Source organism: Solanum dulcamara, chromosome 8 (assembly GCF_947179165.1).
Source record: "Solanum dulcamara chromosome 8, daSolDulc1.2, whole genome shotgun sequence".
NCBI lineage: Eukaryota > Viridiplantae > Streptophyta > Magnoliopsida > Solanales > Solanaceae > Solanum > Solanum dulcamara.
Genome location: NC_077244.1, coordinates 68,281,157 through 68,298,705, shown reverse-complemented (window position 1 = coordinate 68,298,705; position 17,549 = coordinate 68,281,157). Strand labels below are relative to the sequence as shown.

The 17,549-nt window shown below is 35.8% G+C and overlaps 2 protein-coding genes across 2 annotated transcripts; one reads left to right on the top strand and one right to left on the bottom strand.

The window, feature by feature from the left end:
- The first annotated feature begins 5,568 nt into the window (after positions 1-5,568).
- LOC129901271 (sm-like protein LSM1B) lies at positions 5,569-11,201 on the top strand. Its single transcript, XM_055976404.1, has 5 exons — positions 5,569-5,857; positions 7,987-8,055; positions 8,133-8,248; positions 8,355-8,417; positions 10,679-11,201. The coding sequence occupies exons 1-5, from the start codon at positions 5,797-5,799 to the stop codon at positions 10,754-10,756; spliced, it is 387 nt and encodes a 128-aa protein (XP_055832379.1). The 5' UTR covers positions 5,569-5,796; the 3' UTR covers positions 10,757-11,201.
- A 2,957-nt stretch (positions 11,202-14,158) lies between these two features.
- Positions 14,159-16,367, bottom strand: LOC129901003 (exocyst complex component EXO70A1-like). The gene has a single exon (XM_055976104.1). The coding sequence runs from the start codon at positions 16,178-16,180 to the stop codon at positions 14,390-14,392; it is 1,791 nt and encodes a 596-aa protein (XP_055832079.1). The 5' UTR covers positions 16,181-16,367; the 3' UTR covers positions 14,159-14,389.
- Between the last annotated feature and the right edge of the window lie 1,182 nt (positions 16,368-17,549).

Sequence of the window (17,549 nt, the reverse complement as noted above, 5' to 3'; positions counted from 1 at the left end):
ATTTTATTTCATAAGGCACAGGTACAGTGATTTCTTGATTATCGGTATTATACTTATCTCCTGATTGCCTATTTCAAATGTGAACTCCTTTATGGTATTTTATGCTTTATATACTCAGTACATATGTCGTACTGACCCCCTTTCTTCGGGGGGCTGCGTTTCATGCCGGTAGGTACAAATATTAATTTCGGGGATCCGCCAACTTAGAATTTTCACTTAGCTATTTTGGAAGTGCTTTATTATCCCGGAGCCTAGAATTTCGATATAGATATTTTGATGTTTATATTTATTTATTCATAGGTATGGCGGGGTCCTGTCCCGTCATATGTTAATGTTGATATTCTTAGAGGTCTGTAGACATATATATAGGTGGTATATAGATGTTATCCAGCTGTACTAGTATGATATATATTTTAGAACGTTTCTATTCATAGTGGCAGCCTAGTCGGCTTGCGTATATACATATATATTTTGGAATGTGATGTATAGTGAAAGCCTTGTCGGCTTACGTACCACCTTACCTTTGATGTTATAACTCCTTAAGAGACATGTCGAATAAATATATAAATATGGGACAGTTTTGATATGACATCCTGTTTCCTTAAGTCCCATATCATGTTTAGTTGTGAATTGGTTCTAGACAACAGATATGTGTACGGGTGTCCAGTTCGGGCACCAGTCATGGCCTACAGGGTTGGGTCGTGACAAAACTGATTTCATACACGTTTAGAGCCATTTAGATAACTTTCTAAAGGTTTTTAGGATAAAAATACCTTCAAAAAGATAAAAATCAATGAAATTCGACTGTTTGATGTCATTTGAGGGACAGACCGTCACTTACTCAGGCCGTAAAAAATGGCCCAAAAAGGGCATTTTGCCTAAGTGTGACAGCCAAACTTAATTTTAAAAACATGTATATAAATATATAAAATCTATATGTTGATTATATACCTTTATGAAAAGAAAAGAAAAACTTTATGAAACTATTTTGTAAATTAGATTACGATAATTATCTCATATTTCAAGGGGTCAATGCATCAAATCTTTTGGCTATTAAGAAAGGGATCAGCATCAGTGTGGCATGATAAATGGATAGGAATGGGGAACTTGTCCACCATTACAGGAGAATACTATGAATGGGAAAACAATTACAAAAGAGTTGATCAATTAGTAAAGAGGGAATAATGGGACATAAAAGTTTTGAATGATATACTGCCATATGAGCTAGTAGAGTATATCAGTCATAATATTCAACCTCCCGAACAAATAATTGAGTCAGATAAGCCATTATGGATGATGGACAATAAAGGAACCTTTTCTGTGAAATCAGCTTGGTAGTATATAAGGCATAAAGAAGGAGAAAACAAAATTTATAAGTGGATCTGGAGAAAAGGCATCCCTTTTAAAGTGGCATTCACAATATGAAGATTATGGAAATTTAAATTACCTGTAGATGACAATGAGAAGATGAGGACTGGAAGGTGTATCTAGGTGTTGGTGTTGTGAAAGACCTACAAATGAGACACTTGCTTATGTGTTCCTGGAATCTTTTTTAGCTAACAGGACTTGGTCCTATTTTTGTTCTTTTACAGGTTTTAACATTGAAGTACTGCACCTGAGGGAAAAGATAATGCTATAGTGGGAGAGAGATGTTAAAAAAGCAATAAGACCATACTATCGAGCTATCCCTAGCTTTATAATATGGGAACTTTAGAGAAAGAGGAATAGAATGAAGCATGAGGGAAAGAAGACATTAATTCAGAGAGTCATTCATAATATTACAAAGAACATTTTCATGATGCTACAAATGAGGAAGCCTACTAATAAATGTCCTAGTAATTGGCCAGATATGATTAAAGAATTGAAAGGTTACAGACCCAAGATGAAGGTAACAAGAGTATTGTGGGATTTTCCACCAGTAGGTTGCCTAAAATACAATACAGATGGGGCTTCGAGGGAAAATCCAGGTATAAGCTTCTATGCCTTTTATTTGAGGAATGAAAAAGGGATTTACCGTATTGTTACATCCCGTACTTTTGTACCTTGGAATGCTTCTTAAGCTTTTTAAGTTTCTGGGAAGGATCTTAAGTTTCTTAGAAGTCCTCATATGAGTCGGATAATCTATAACGCTATCAAATAATCCTAAGGAAAAGAGAAAGAGATACTCCATAAGAGAGAAGATTAGAAATAAGGTTATAAGGATTTGAAACGAGTTGGGGGGCCAAAATAACAAGTCGTGGGACTCGACTTACTTGCGTAAGCTACCAACTTGGATGTCTTACATACTTAATCTACTTGAGTACACGTCGAGCTTAGGTAGCAAGAAATATATAGGCTCTTGATGTGAGACGAGATTAAGAATCCATGAAAAGAAAATAAGAAGACGACGCGCCTACGTGAAACAAGTAGGTGATGCACCTACTTTGACTAAGTAGGTGATGCACCTACTTGGACCAAGTAGGTAACTCACCTGCTTTGGGTGGACCCCACGCTGCCATGTGGCAGCATGTGAATGGGCGCATAGATGAGGTGGCGCCCTAGGGGGCTGCCACATGTCACCCTTAGGGGATGCCACGTGTCCCTCTTAAGTACACATATATATACATGTTGTGATGACTATAGAGTCATTTTCATCCAAAAATCAGCAACAAAAAAGAGAAAAAAATGTGAGAAAGGAGAGAAGGGAGCCACGGATTTGGCCAATTTGAGGTAAGCCTCCGACTTTTATTATGTGAATTAATTATTTAAGGTATCCCACGGCTACATAATGGTGTTTAAAAGTGTAAAATTACTATTTGGGGCAGCGAAGAAGGGACACGAATAGCCCGTCAATTTTTAGCATGTTAAGAGAACTTCCGAGGCAAGTTTTAGCGAGTTCTAGCAAGGTATGTCTTGGCTCTCTTCTCCCACGTTTTGATAAGGGTTTGGACATTTTATGAAGGTATAAATATGGATTGGAAACATAAAAATATACATGTTAGACTAAAGAACATTGCAGGTCATATAGGGGTTGGTTTGACACGATTTTAATGGGTTAAAGTTTGGCTAGAGTCGTTGTTATTGTGGTGTTGTGTTGGGCGTTGTTTTGTAGTATTGCAGGGCTGAAACATGACTAAAAATAACTGTATATGCTGCTTGTTGAATCCACATGACACCCTGATTCGTGTGGTTAAAGGTTTTACGAAATAGAGATTAAAAATCCTATTTTGGTATCGTAGTTTTAAGCGAGTTGTTTGGAGTTTGTGTTGTGTAATGTTGAAGTGGTTTACTTTAATATATGATGCTAATTGTTGTTGTTGGTTGGCTGCTAAGGTTTGGAGGTTAAACAGAAATTTGGATAGGGCAAGTTATAGGGGTGATGCTGCCCGATTTCTGCTAACTTCGGAACTAGTAATGAGCTAGTCTAAGGAAATGGATAAGGGATTGGTTCCTATGGGTAATTGGTGGTAGAATTACAAGATGGAAATTCGAAGGTCACTAACCTTAGAATTACTTTCATGTTAAATAGGTTCAAGAGACAACGAGGTGAGCGTGTTAAGAGTAATTCGGAAGAGGTATGTAAAGCTAACGTTTCTTTCTTTTGACATGTTTTGGCATAAGTATGTAAAGCTTAATCTTTCTTTTGGCATGGTCGGTATGAAAACAAATATATGATTTTTTTTATGGTTCCATGGAAGTTCCTATTCCTAGAGCCACTAGGATGACCAATTTCTTGATTTCCAAAAGACATTTATTACGCTTTGATACGAGTATATAATTCCAGAAGTTCCATTTTGATGTAATACATAGTGACTTTCAAAAGGTACTTGATATGACTCTTATCTTGATTTTGAACGATAGCTTATTTTAATTATTCCATTGAGCCCCATAATATATTTTGAAATATGGAAACGATTTCAGAAAGACTATTTTGACACAGACCATTGTGACATCTGAAAGACATACACCATGATTATCGCTCAATTTCTCTTATATGACTTGGCATCGGAGTTACGCTATCAAGTCTCTGGAAATGTTTTGTATTTTATATTGCATTTAGTTTTTCACTATTCCACTCGTGGATGCCTCAATGCTTTTTTCACTGAGCCTGGGCCAGAATTTGTTATTATACGTATTTTTTTGCATTGTTCGTCGTGCTCCAACGTGAGGGGGTAGGTACGACCTGTACATGGGATTTGTAGAGTTATGATGTGCCATGTACACATATGATAGATATGATATAATATGATATGGCCATTTGATATGATATGATCTGTTACGGAGATATTTCCTACTCTAGAGTTATGATATGTTATGGCGCCAGTGACGGGACGGCGACCACGATTTATTCACCGAGTCCCATAATGGGGCCGGACATGGCATATGTTTTCTGCATACATTATTTGTGGTTATGAAAAGCATTTTGGTATTCTGGATATTTTGCTCATTTCTGCACCTTCTGTTCTGGTAATGACTTTACTTATTATAGTTCATGCTTTACATACTCGGTATATTGTCTGTATTGACCCTCTTTCTTCGGGGAGGCTGCCTTACATGCCCGTAGGTATAGACGCTCGATTTGCTGATCCGCTCTCTTAGGACATCCACCTTGTTGGTTGACAGTGCTTCTTTGTCCGGAGTCCTATTTTGGTACTAACTTTTCTGTTGTACATTTGTACATGTTGGTTAAGGGTACGACGGGGCCCTGTCCCGTCATATGACTAGGCTATCATTCTTTAGAGGTCTGTAGACTTGTGATGTGAGTTATGCATATATGTTTTGGGCTTTGTGTTCCGTGATGGCCTTAACGACCCTCTTGTGCTATATCTGTTCTCATGCGCTATCTAGCGACCCCTTTTTGACTCCTACTTTTGTCTATTCTGCTAACATGATAAGTGGGGCTAAGGGTACGTATGAGTGCCCAACTCGGACACCAGTCACAGCCTACGGAGTTGGATCGTGACACGTATGTAGAGGGAGCTACTATTGAAAACACCTCTAACTCTGTAGCAGAGGTGAAAGTGATTCTAGAAGCATGTAACATAGCAGACAGGAGCGACACAATAATATAATCGTTCACACAGATTCTATGCTATTGTACAAGATTCTAGAAAGAAAATGGTCATGCCTCTGGAAAATCACAGAGATGGTGACATAAATCAAAACATGCTTACAGAACAAACAACATACATTCCAGCACATTCTCATGGAAGAAAATCAACTAGCAGACTACTTGACAAATATTGCAATTGATAAAGGAGGTTGCAACTATCAAGATTTCAGCAGTTTGGAAGTAGCAGGAAGAAAGATCATTAATAGTGATAAACTAAAATGCCCCTATTTGAGAGTAAATCCAGCAAAGGGATAGAGGGGACAGGGAGGTTCAAAGTATTAGCTGTTTTGTTTTTGATTGTTTGTTATTTCTTTCCTAGTCGATTAGGCCATATAGGGAATGGACTTTGTCCGAGGTGGTATAAGGTGGTGCTTTATACTCATTACTTCATCAATAAAATACCAAATTGAACAAAAAAAAAACAATGAATAACTTTTCAAATAAAAACTTGAGGTAAAAATTAAAAATAAGTGAACAACAGAAACGCTACGACTTGTCACGTTCTGTGTAGCTCCGGCCCATATTTGGAGATAGTGTGAAATTAGGGTTAGGGATTTTCAGATCTGAGAACAACCAAATTTCTCCATCAGTTAGGGTTTTAGAATTAGGGTAATTTTGTGCTGCCAATGCAATTTGAATTGAAATCAGGAATTTTTTTTGGTTATTTTTGGGACACATGAAAAGCTAAATTGTGAGGCACATCAATGTCTTGGGCAAGTCCAGAAGATATCTATCTCTCTACTTCTCTTGCTAGCTATCTTGATAGTGAGTTCCTTTTTCTTCTCATGCTTCATTGTGTTTTTGGTGTTTTTTTTTTTCCTTTGATACTAATTCGAGGGAAACGGATCCGAATAGAGCCGAATGGATATAGAGGATTCAACTTTGGGCTTACTGGATTGAATTTTGATGCTAATAATATATTTTAAGTCTTTTTTGTTAATAAAAATTGGATCTTGGTGTAATATTCAGAATTTGTATGTTCTTACTTAATTGTGCCACTGGTTCTAGGATCTTTTATTGCGGTTTTGATGCATGTTTAGAGGTTATGTTCATGGGTCTTTACTCTAATCTAAATTTGTTGATGCAAGCAGAATTTCTGAATTAGAATTCCGTTGGGATTATCTGATGAGGCTACATGAGCACATAAAGGCTTAATTTTTAATCAATTTTGCTGGTTTGACTACCTGTTTATTTATTGTCTATCGAAAAGAAATATCCTTAGTGGAGCAGTTTGATCTACTTATTCAACTTAACACATTTATTATCTCTTTCTATTTTCTTAGCTCATAAGTTAATGTTAGAATTTTGATCACCTTCTATAATGGGAGGAGAGAATACCAGGAAGACAGGTGAAAGAATAAATATTTTCCTCTGCTTAAGAAATCAAAGAGGAGATGAGACTCCTCTTCTTGAACGTAGAATATATCTTGGAGGATGTTGAAAGAGTGAATTTATTTCTTCAGCTTAACAAAATTAAATGGGGAGATGAGATACTTTGGAATCTCCTATTGAATGTAGAATATGTTTTGTCTAGTGTTTCAGCCAGGGGCGGAGCTATGTTATGCTGAGGGTGGTCAGACGAGCACCCTTCGGCGGAAAATTATACTGTGTATATAGGTAAAATGCTACTTGATACGGTTATATATTAAAGTTTGCACATCCTTGCAACAACTTTATTGGTAGCTCAGTGATTGAAGGCATCCTTGATTGACCTAGGCACGCAAGTTCAATTCCTGATAGCCGCCACAGTCTTAGTTTTATTTAAAAAGCAACAAACAACCAAACTCACCCCTTAATATAATGATAATTAATTATTTTCTATATCTATTAATTAACAGTTAATAAATCTGTTATTAATGTGTCTTTGACTTTCTTTTACTTTTCATTAAAAAATTTAAATAAAAGTAATAAAACCTTGAAACTTAAAAGGATCTCTTTTTAGATAGAACCCTCTTCTCTCTTTTTCTATTTTTCTTTGCTATGTCCATTCACTTCATGTTAAATTAAATATGAACTCATTAGATCTAAATATTACGCATTTTGATTTAAAAAGTTTTTGGTGCATCCATTTCTGGCTACACCACTGGTTTCAGCGTTAGAAGTTCGACTCTTTATCGGAGAGGGTGAGGTCTTGTTTTGACATAAATGATATTAAGATTTAGCTTCAAAAATATTTCACTCTTTTCTGTTCAACCCTAGAATTTGTCTGATCTTGAATGCTGTAGGAACGATGATCCTGTTAATTTCGAGGGTGACTAGCATTTGATAAGGGTAGAGAAGTGACATGAATGGATATCCTGAAAAGAACGATGGTATAATGGCCCCGTGACTTCCTATATGAATCGTTGACGTCTAAAGTTGCTATATCATAGTGATCTAGCTTGCTGAACTTTGTTCTTCATCTTTCTTCCCCCTCTTATATTTTCCATTTTTCGTAGTAAAATGTTGAACACCGCTTCAAGAAATTCACATACCCTGTGAATAGAACAGTTCTCCAGACACAATACTATCTGGAAGTAACTCATTCATCAATAGAAGTGGTTTTGTCACACTGCTTTCTGATGTTATGTTCAGCTACTAATTCGGCATAGTCTGCTTGCAAGACTGATCTATATGCAGTATTCCTGTAAACTGATCAATTTACTATATTACATCCTTGACGAAGTTGTTACTGAAAGGGATGCTAGCATCTAATTTTAGAACTTTTGGGGGGCAAAATGTGTCGTGGAGAAAGCTGCTTATAAAAGCTTAAGAGTAGGGGAATTTGTATTTCTATATGTATGAAGCAAACTAGCTGCAAGTTGTCATAGTTTTATAGCGTAACTTATCCTGTTTTAGCTCCCTAGTCCTTATTTCTTTCTTTTTCCTATTTTGACTTGATATATCCTTCACAGAGAAACTTCTCGTGTTGCTGCGAGATGGCCGGAAGCTTTTGGGGACACTTCGTTCTTTTGACCAATTTGGTAGGGTTCTCTTGTCATGACTTCAGTTTCACAACAATAAATAACCAGCTAAAGGAAATGTTGTCTGCCATTTGTAGCTAATGCTGTTCTAGAAGGTGCATGTGAGCGTGTTATTGTTGGTGAAATCTACTGTGATATTCCGTTAGGTCTTTATATTATAAGAGGGGAAAATGTCGTGTTAATTGGCGAGTTGGTATGCATTGATCTCTCGCTCCTCAATATTTTCTTTTGAATGAGATTTTTTTTCTACATAGTATACCTGCACCTTTTTGCTCATACATTTTGTTCTGATTGATAAGGATGTAGATAAGGAGGAACTTCCACCCCACATGACTCGTGTCCCAGAAGCTGAGATAAGAAGGGTATGACCCCATTGCTCTTTATCTGTCTAATATAGATGTGTAATTAAGTTCATGTTGGAACATGAGAATGCCATGGGTCCATCATTTGTTTGCAACTAGGTTTAAATTTTCTTTTACATGTTTTACTTCTGGCCTGAGTTTCACTCTTAGAGAATATTTGAATATACCCTACTGTTAAGTAGAAGTGTCATGTGGTCCTAGTGGGCTATAAGTTTGTGTTGATCTTTCTGAATAGCACTTACCTTTTTCATTTTGCACGTGATACATTTCGGTAAAATCTCTCAAATAATTGTTAGTTAGCAAAGATCAAAATTTGTGTCAGGAAATGCCTCCACAAAAAGGAATAGCATTGCCTTTTGTCAGTTCCTTTGAAAAATATCTACGAGAAGTTAGTGTCATAGTAGTAAAGTTTATTACATCAGAAGCTGGAAAAGCCCCTTGCCACCCCCAAAGAAGAAATAATACTCCCTCCGTCCCACTTTATGTGGCACCGTTTAACTTGGCACGGTGTTCAATAAAAAAAGAAGATTTTTGAAACTTGTGGTCTAAAACAATCCATAGATATTTGTGTGGTTGTAAATCATTTTATTAAGGGTAAAAAGAAAATTTGAAGTTAAAACGTTTCTAATCATAGTAAGGTGATATTCTTTTTGGGACGGACTAAAAAGGAAATGGTGTCACATAAAATGGGATAGAGGGAGTAAACAAAAACAAGACAGAATGAAGGGGAGTTAGTATGTGGTTTTGGCTTTCTCATTGTCCCTCTTATATTTCTAACATTGTAGGGTAGTTAAAAATGGATGATCTTTGTATTTAGTACTCTACAATGATCTCCAACTCTTTTTTTTTTATGAAGTAATGTGTTTCATAATAAGGCATCATGGAGATGCAAAGTTACAGGATGCTAATTACAAAAGAACAAAAGTGTAGGAGAGCATTGTTTGCCCCAAATACAATATTACAATGCCTCAATCAAGAAATTAAGTGCTAATAAAATCCAAAAACTGTACTGAACTAGTTACTGGGGACAACATTGTCCAACAAAAAGAGATGAACTAAACATTTAACTTAAAGAAAGGGGCTTGGAGTTGAGATGCCATCAAAACACCTTCTGTTTCTATGATTCCAAAGGCTCCGAAAAATAGCAGCAGAGATCATCAACCAGGTCTTCTTGATGGTCTTATCTACTTTCCAGCTGCTCCAGCTCACATATACCTCTCTCAGATTCTGAGGCGTTACCCATCTTAGTCCAAATATACTGAAAAACAAGTTCCAAAGGCCAAATGCTACCACTATTGGAAGATATAGCAAAAGCTTGAATTCCATAATGAAATTTTATTCTTGAAACGCATGAATATACTAAAGTCTCATTTGTTTTTATTAAGATTAAGACGTCCTTTATTAAAAAAGCAATTACGATGTCTGTATCCAAATGCACATATGAATATCAAGATGTGCATTAAGATTTAGATATGAGTTTAAATGCACATGTGAATACTAATCTGTTGTATTAAAACTCAATATTAAATAATGAATACTACTTTAAAATTGTTATATTACTGTTGGTAGTGGTGATGGCTAGGTTAATATTGGTTGTTGATCATAGTAGTTGGTGGTGAATAGTAATAGCTAATGGTGGTGATGAATGATGACAGTGGTTGGCGATATACATTGGTGGTGGATGGTAGTAAGTGATTGATGGTTGGCGGTAGGTGGTGATGATTGTAAATAATGGCTACTGGTGGTGACAATTTACAGTGGTAATTGGCAACATTGGTTATGGGTGGTGGTAACTGAGAATGGTGGGTGGCGATAAGTGGTAAAAGTGGATGGTACTATCTTTGTAGAAATCCTTGATAAGACATCTTCACAAGGTAGAGGTAAGGTTGCGTGCACACCACTGCCCCCAAATCCCACTTGTGGAATTACACTGGGTATGTTGTTGTAGTGTTGTTATAGATCTTAATAATTCAGATCTATTGAGACTCATTAAACAGTTGTAAATTTAAAAACAGACGCAATTAAGGATTAAGATATGAATAGCTAAGGTTTAGACCTAAAAACAAACAGGCTTAATGACTGAGATCTGAATGATTAACATTAAGTGCAAACAAATGAGTCTTATAATTTGAAGTCGTACAATAAAGTTGTATAGTGCTGTTTGCTCTATTTCCTTTTATTTTATATCTGCTTTCATGTGAATTATCGAGGTATCGTCTGAGTTTTAACTCTCTTTGATTCTGTCTAATTGTGGATATCAGGCCCAAAAAGCAGAAAGGGAGGCTACAGATCTTAAAGGTACAATGAGAAAGAGGATGGAATTCCTTGATATGGATTGAAGTTTCTTGCTCATATCAGGTTCAGCTTGGAATCATGCCATGCCTTCCGCCAATATTATCATGGTTGCTTGGTGTTGGCAAAGAGTAACTACGACTCCGTTTCTCTTTTCTCACTGGGGCTGTACCCTGTATTTGTAAATGTTCATTGTAAACACCTACAGTACATGATTGCTGCTGGGGTGGGAATAGAGTTGCTATTGCTATTATCTTCTTGTGTTTCCTCTGTTAGATGTTTCAAGTATGGTTGGTCCGCTCATCTTTCTGGTAGTACAGGTACTTGACCTGTTGATGGAATGGAGAATGCTAGACTACGAACGATGGTAAAAGTGATCTAAGGTTCTTCCATTGTTCTATGGAAGAATATAAACTCCTGTGGTAAATTGTGTAGACTGAAATCTGGATTCTGCATTTTATCCCGTTGAAAAGACAGTTTATGTTGCTTAAATTTTACTGTGTCGTTTGTTATTGCATTGCTTCAGAACTAGTCCCCCTTCCCGGTAATTGGTGTTGTGATTGGTCTATCAGAAACAATATCTCTACCTTCAAAAGATAGGGAAAGGCTACATACACACTACCCTCCCCAGACCCCACTTGTGAGATTTCATTTGGTATGTTGTTGTAATTGGTAATGTGATTTTTTCTTCTTTTGAAAACTAGTTTGCCTATAAGCTTCGGCAAGTCTACGGATAAGCACCTAGGGATATTGTTCTCTAGGAAAACAAGTTCCTTAAAAATGAGGAAAATGACTTCCTGATGGAAGTAGGAAAATAAGTTTCACAAGTGACATTCAACATTAATTGTCTCCTCTTTACCCTCGAAATTGCACACCATCTTCATCCCACATCTGTAGCCCCCCTATCTACAAACACTCCAATTTCATTTTCAATAGTATTTGTCTAGATTATATACAAATAGTTTTAAAATAACAGTTTTTTATTCTATGTACAAACTCAGGAAAATAAACAAGAAATTCACTTATTTTTCTTTAAAATATTTTCTTTCGTACCAAACAAACCTGTAGTGTAATAACATGAACTTGAATTGCAGCCGTTGACCATCTAGTCTTGGACAATAATTTAGGCATTGTTGAAAGCCAGATATTGATTTTAAATCAAAAGAGAAAGAATTACATATTTTGAGCTTTGAGCTTGAATCGTACCAACGACATTCTTGGTCGAATGTTCTTAATTTATTCATGAATGTGTTTTTGAAGAATGGGGACGTGAAGATTTATAATTGGTTAATAGTGGAAAAGAAACACAGAATTGACGTTTATGTTTCAATAAATAAATAAATACTACTACAATTTATCTTGCAAGTCAAAAGTATTCGTTTTTTCTTCTGTATGATGATGATAGTATTTCCTTCCAAATCCCTATTTTTCTCCACCTGGTAGGCCAAAAAGCACGAAAGTTAATTTTGATTATAAGAAAAAAGAAAAAGAATTCATCTAGAGTTTCAACTTTGCTAGTTAGTGATTTTGTCCAGGAAATTAATGGAATATTCAAAGACTTGGTCATTTTCCAATTCAATTCTAGAATTTCAATCTCGTCAAATTTCTTAAATATCGTCTTAACTCATTCAAAATATTGAAGGGAAACAGCAAAAATGACTAGTCTCGAGTAGTAGTACATAATTGACGTGTCAATGTTTTCTTACCCATTTGACTTACAAGGATGGCTCTTAATTCTCTTTCCTTGTTTTTTTTTTCTTTTTAAATTTTTATAACAAGTGGTGTTTGGATCAGCCACGTCTATCTGTCAACGTTCAGTCTCTCACTATTAAAAGATATCATGTAATTCTTTCCACTAAGTTTATAACAAATTCTTTCTTCTTGTTTCCCCCCCCCCCCCCCTTCTTCCTAATCTTTCATTAATTCAGGATTTTAATGCAAGTAATCAATTATTTTTTGTATAAAAAATCACCTCCGACCTTCAGTGGCCGATGCATAGAACTTATACTCAAATGCTATTAGTTCAAAACAAGGCTTATCCGATGGTAATAATTCACCTTCTATATTTGGGACTTTTATGCTTTTGGAATAAATTTTATCCAAATTTTATACTATGAAACAACCTAATCCCTGTAATTAAATAGCCCCATATTGTAACGTGGCAAAGTAACATTCCCAAAAGAGAGAAGATAAGCAATTAGTAAAGCATTTTCCATATTGGGGTCGACAAACCAAGTTCTCTATATACTTTATATCTCATGAAGTGTGTGTTTGTTCACCAAACCTTCAACAAGCTAGGGGAAAATTCTACATTACTCATTCTGACTTGTTCCTTTGAAATTTCACAGAATACATTTGAATCTTTGTGGACCATTACACCCTCTTGGAATTGGCGACGGAAGACAAACTTAGACCATTGAAAAATTGAACATTGATGAATCAAAGTGTCAACCTTATTTGACCTTTCAAATGTACGGAAGCAGAATTCGAAAAAAAATCATGTTAGGAAGACCAGCTAGAACTCCTGGGTACTATAGGTTACGTTACAGAGAGACGAGGAATACGATGTAAAATGAAGATATATGGAAAGATTGTAACACTGAAAATGATATACTTACATATTTAGCACATACATTTGGAAACCAACAATCTGAAGCACTTCAGAGAGTTCATTAACACAATGCTCCAGGCAAGCAAGCAGGGATTATCCACTTGTATTATGTTCTGACTAGCAAAACTTTCAGAGTTGCAATTATTCTTCTTTCATTAGAGATAAGGTAAGCATTCATGTTTGAGAGCATTAACCAATTCAAGTGATTGGTATGTTCTCTTGATCTCCAACAATAGCTAATGAGCACCACTTATCCTTCTTTAACTTTTTATTGTTTTTTATAAACTATAAGCATTACTTACCTTATGTCCCTATCAGTAAAAGGGTACAACTAAACAAAAAAACACCAATAGTTCTGTATGCTGCTTTACCAAATACATAAGCAAATTGTCATGCTGCAAGAACTTCCAGTGTTTTAGTTGGAAAATCATGAAGAACTGTTTTCATTTCACTGATAAAAACCTTAACTTAAGGTAAGCAAACTACAACATACCCAGTGTAATCCCACAAGTGGGGTCAGGAGAGGGTAGGATGTACGCAAACCTTACCCCCACCTTTGAGATAAAGATATTGTTTCCAATAAACCCTCGGCTGAGAAGAAGCAAGGGAAATACTATAAATTATGATATTGTTGATGGAGTTATAAAATCTAGTTTGCTCCAAAGTATTCAATTGTTAGGGATATTGACCTTAGAATGCCTTCAATGTTCAGATTATATTAAGCACCTGATAAAAGGCATGGGCTTAGAGGGTAACCTGCAAGGATAAATGAAACTCTGTACTCATGATTTTGATGGCTCATAAATTTCTGAGTAAAAACCAAATGCACCAATTCAGATATGGACAAATGAAATAAAATCTAACATATGGAAGAAATACAACAACACTGCGCTTACAGGGCAGGAGCATTTAGGCAGAGGGAGACCATCATAGATACAGCTGATCTTACCAAAATTTTCTGCTTTGCACGACAATACCTTAAATCCAGAACCTCGGCTCCTCTTAAATGACTCCACAAAAAAAATTCAAAGAATGTCCTAAGATTCTAATTACTGAAACTTATATCATTTCACTGAGATCTTCTTCTTATGTGTTGTGAAACTTGGTACCCCTCGAAGAAATCCAAGACAGCAGTCTCAATGTCCTCACCAGAATACTTGATATAGTTTTCCCGATGCCTCCCACTTTCAATATGACTCCTGAACCTTCCGAGAAATGATCTATAAGCTGGGATCAACTTCTCAGATACAGAAATACGCAGCTCCTCTCGGAGCTGGGTATCCGGTATCAACCAGGTGGACTGAGTCCTATGTACCTCTTCAAACATAGCATTGAAGGTTTTAAACCGCTCTCTCAATGCGCTCTTAGACACCCCGGATGAAAAACTGCCTTTGACATGTAAACCCTCATCTCGCAAACAATGTAAAACATTCACCCAGGTTGATCTCTGGTAGTTTGTAGCTGCTTGCCTGAATTTCCCTGTTAATTTCCTTAAACAATCATCCCCTACCATCTCCCTCAGCTCAGGTGACCCTTTAATCTTCTGAACAATATAATGTACATTGTTCATCATAAATATATGTGCCAATGAAGTATCTCTATAGCACTTAGACTTACCTTCCAAATTGAACTGCAAAATCACAGCAATCCAGATCAAATGAAGCGCCAACGGGGTCTGTGATTCTAGCTCCGCAAAATCCATATCAGGAGTGTTAGGATCACTCGAATACCTTGACCCTGTTGATGGCTTTGAGACAATTAATTCAGACATGGTCTGTTTGTAGTCTGAGATTAAACTTATGTAGTTCATAACATACCTAGTCAAGGGATGAATTGTCCCTCCAGGTACAGGAACCTTGGAAGGTTCTCGAAGCACTGCATTTTCAAATTCAGATAATATCCCTCTTGCAGCCTCAGCTAACCTAGATAGTATCTCTACAGTTTGAACCCTAATTGACTCCGAAGATTTTGAATCGAAAACAATCTCAATGTCCACCAGTAAATCCGATAAAGCATCATGAAGATCCAATATCTTAAACAACTTCTCCGGTGATCGCCGACTAATGCTAATGGCTTCAGCAAAATTGAATAGCTGAATAGCTGGACCTTTGATTGTTTCCATGAAACAAGCATCGTCCGTTGCAGTGCCTAAACCTTCGAAGATTTGCTCACAGAGTTTCTTCTCACTAGCGAAAAGTATCCGAACGCATACTTTTGCAGCTCGTATCCACCGCCGGATCTTCGTTTCTAGAGTTTCCCATTCTAATCTCTGGATATCTCCGATGCTCAGCTTCTCTATTCCAAGTTTGCGGAAACTCGAGTCCACTGCAGACTTGCGTACACTGCCATACACCTGAATACACTCCCGGAGATATCCGGCGAGGATCATTCTCTCGGCGATGCATCGGAGATCGTAAATTGCATCCGAAGGCATTAGATCGATTTCACGAATGCTATTTGTAGATCGATAACTACAGCTGCTGTTACTCTCTTGATGCTCCAAGTCCTTGGTCAACAGCGAGTCATCCTCGTAGTCTTCTTCAGGCACAGGACTACTGTCAGTAAGAGATTCAGCTTCCATAGGAGTCGTGTGAGCTATGAGTATATTACGAAACTCATCTTCAAGCCGAGCCATGGCGATCTGGATCGCACTACTAACTTTGTTCTGTTCATCGGAAAGTGTAGCGGACTCCATCGACCGTTGGATTTCATCAACAGCTTGCAAATACCGATCGATCTCATGTCGATCGCCGGCGAAGATCATCTTCTCTCGAGCGTCTTCCGACGCCGTGGAATCCCACCGGAGGATTATCTTCTGAGCTGACTCAAACGCAACGACGTCGTTTCCCGGTGGCTCCATTTTAACTTTGAAATTTCGGAATCTCGAAAATAATTTGTGAGCTTAGAGGGAAAATGAATTGAATGATAACAAGAAATTCAAAAATGGAGGCGAGAGTTTTTATATTTTGTTTCTTCTCCGGGGAGTTAAAGTGATGAATTTCTATTTGTAGAGGTACTAATAATACTCTCTGAAATTTAAAAATATATATTTGCTCAACTATTTGAAAATGGACTTTTGCCAAAAGTAAAATTTATGATTTCACCGGCGGACGAATCATTTGAATATTCCGATGGCCGATTCAAATGGCTTTGAGAATTTAAATATGTGTTTGGTACGAATAAAAAATATTTTTCTAAGTAAATTAAGAAATTATTATTTCATTCCGAGATTCGATTTTAATTTGGATCTCGACCTAGAACCTGACTCTCAATTCAAGTTGGAAAGTCGAATCTTGGATCGAAATTGGATTGGGTCATAAGTTGGAATTCGATATCATATTATTTTTTTAAATTATTATAAATACTTTTATGATAATATTTTTTTCTTACTAACCACACATCAAAAAATAAGTAAGAAAATTACTTTTTTAGAAAAATATAAAGAAAAAAGTTATTTTACTAATTTAAAGAATTATCTTTAATTTTAGAGGATAAAGTAAAAATAAAATTTAGAAAACGTGGATGAGCGTATGAAACTTTTGTCTTATATATGCGCGCTCTCTTTTTACTGGACAAAAGCAAGACCATATAGGAAATTTGAGAGTAAATGTCACTTTACTTCCTTAACTTTTTGAGTTTGAAAAATAATATTCTTTTTATATTTTAAATAGGAAAATAAATTTCTATGAATTTTAAATTAATAATTAAAAATAAGTTAGATCACTATATATAGTTATCTTTTTGACTATATAATTTAGAAGAAACTTGTGTGGATTGTTTATATCAAATTTGATTCGAATTATAATAGTCAAGTGAATATGGTAATGGTAATGCATGTTATATTTTTATTACTTAGGTATAAATATTTTGATGTGAGTAATATAAACAACAATTGTAGAAAAGAAAACATATTTGATTCAATTCATGTGCAAATATCTACTTAATTATATATTCATATCATTTATATTATTACACACCACTATTCATATTCATAGACAGATTCAAGTTTTAAAGTGAATTTTTACAGAAATTTTAAGTTATTAAATATATAATAACGATTTAATTCATAAGCAAATGTTTAATAATTTTCTTAATACATATAGCAAGGTCTGATAAAAAGTTATTAAGATTATAAGAATTTGCAACTTATAAACTAAATTTTCCCCTATTTATATATTGAGTTTAAATAAAATATAAATAATAGAGATTCATATATCCGATTTCAATTA